General features: G+C 35.7%; 1 protein-coding gene across 2 annotated transcripts; it reads right to left on the bottom strand.

The window, feature by feature from the left end:
- Positions 1–412: 412 nt before the first annotated feature.
- Positions 413–1,377, bottom strand: LOC110092844. 2 transcript variants are annotated; one of them, XM_020817538.2, is made up of 2 exons: positions 1,060–1,377; positions 413–974 (listed from the first exon to the last, which is right to left on the bottom strand). In XM_020817538.2, exons 1-2 carry the CDS (start codon positions 1,293–1,295, stop codon positions 479–481), a joined length of 732 nt encoding a protein of 243 aa, XP_020673197.2. In that variant the 5' UTR covers positions 1,296–1,377; the 3' UTR covers positions 413–478. The 2 variants fall into 2 exon arrangements, with proteins under 2 accessions (XP_020673197.2, XP_028552113.1); XM_028696280.1 differs by having other exon boundaries at positions 413–968.
- Positions 1,378–1,562: the final 185 nt, after the last annotated feature.

The following is a 1,562-nucleotide window of genomic DNA, read 5'->3' as shown; positions in this document are numbered from 1 at the left end:
TCTTAAAATAATTTTTTAATATAAAAATTCTAAAAAATTAATTTAAAAATCAATAAAAAAAACTATCTCAAATGAACTTAAGTTGAATTTCATATTATGCTTAATTTTCAAGTATACATAGAATGTGATGATGACCCATTGTTTTCTCCTCGGAGGAGTAATACTATTCTGATTGAACTATTTAGCCAAAAGACAAGCAAAATAGGCTAAAATTAATGATTGCCCTCTTCTACATGGTCATTAATAAAACAAAAACATGAGTAGAAGAGTAATATTTTACTCATTAGAAGATTTGACATTAAGTTAGCACGCACATAAAAACATCATAAATAAATAAATATACAGTTTATTTATTATTCAATATGCCTTTTTTTTTTGGGTTGACTTGCTGTTAAGTTTTAGATTAATAAAAATATCAGAGAAGTCATAAATTTTTTATATTGAAAATGTATTGGGGTAGCATTAATTACTGAAGATATCAGTTTACCTTCGCAGTCATACTGTAGCTGGGCTTCGACTCATAAATCTGTATTCCCGAGTAAGGAAGAGCAGAAGGATAAAACCCAGCAGAAGCATTCCAATAAGAGGCATTATTTGTGAATTGCAGCTCAGTGATATCAGATTGTTGCTTATGAGGATAATCTTTATATAACTGAGGTAGCTTATTCCATGAGGGCTCCAGCGTCTCATTAGAAAAGCCATAGAAGGCCATCATCTGATGAGATCTGTACTGATCAGCCATTTGCTGGTTATCTAAAAATGGTTGCTGAAGCCCTTTATCCTGCTCGGCTAAGCCTTGAAACATTGATGAAGAGTTTACATAGGAAGACGAAGCAGAAGAAGTAGAGAAATTCATGTCTTTGAATGGTATTGCCGTTGATGATTCACCGATTTCTTGTCTGGACAAAGGCCTTGTGCTGAGATCCTCTTCAAGCCTAGCTTTGAAGCTGCTCTCGTCTTTCCTGCTACTTCTTCTGTAGAAATAGTCAAAGAACCAATTTTTTATTAAAGAGGACAAATTCTCTATTCATGAACCACTGAATTAAGTGAGTTTCTTACATTAGAGTTTGGTTCCAATCAGTGGAGAGAGTGGAGAAGCCTTCTATTTTATTATCACAGAGCCTTGGCTTGGATGTAGAGATTTCATTTGCCGGAGACCAGCTGAAGGCATCGCTTATTGAAGTCGAGCAGGACAGGGAAGGTGCCGATGGTGAATTGATAGCCTGGCTGTCGCCGTCGAAGAAGCTGTTCCTGGAGTTATTCCACCAGTTGCTGGGCTTGAAATCTTCTGCCATGGCTCTATCTTTTACTCTCTCTGTTGTCTTCTAGCTATGATTTGCTTTGTTTCTGGCTCCGGCTGCTTAAGTTAGTGGTTTGGTTTTGTCTGTTGGGAATTTGATGGGAATAGAAGCAATTAAGGGTATTTATATGTATAATAACATGGTGAAGTACCAACACAGGACAGTTTAAGGAAACAGGTTTTACGGTGATAGGGGTTGACAAAAGATCTTGAAAGTCTGTTAAAATTTTAAAATTTCTGCTCTCTAAAAAGGTTTTACCTT

This window comes from Dendrobium catenatum, unplaced genomic scaffold, assembly GCF_001605985.2.
Source record: "Dendrobium catenatum unplaced genomic scaffold, ASM160598v2 fragScaff_scaffold_727, whole genome shotgun sequence".
Classification (NCBI taxonomy): domain Eukaryota; kingdom Viridiplantae; phylum Streptophyta; class Magnoliopsida; order Asparagales; family Orchidaceae; genus Dendrobium; species Dendrobium catenatum.
The sequence above is the reverse complement of the archived record's forward strand: the minus strand, read 5'-3'. Positions and strand labels throughout refer to the sequence as shown.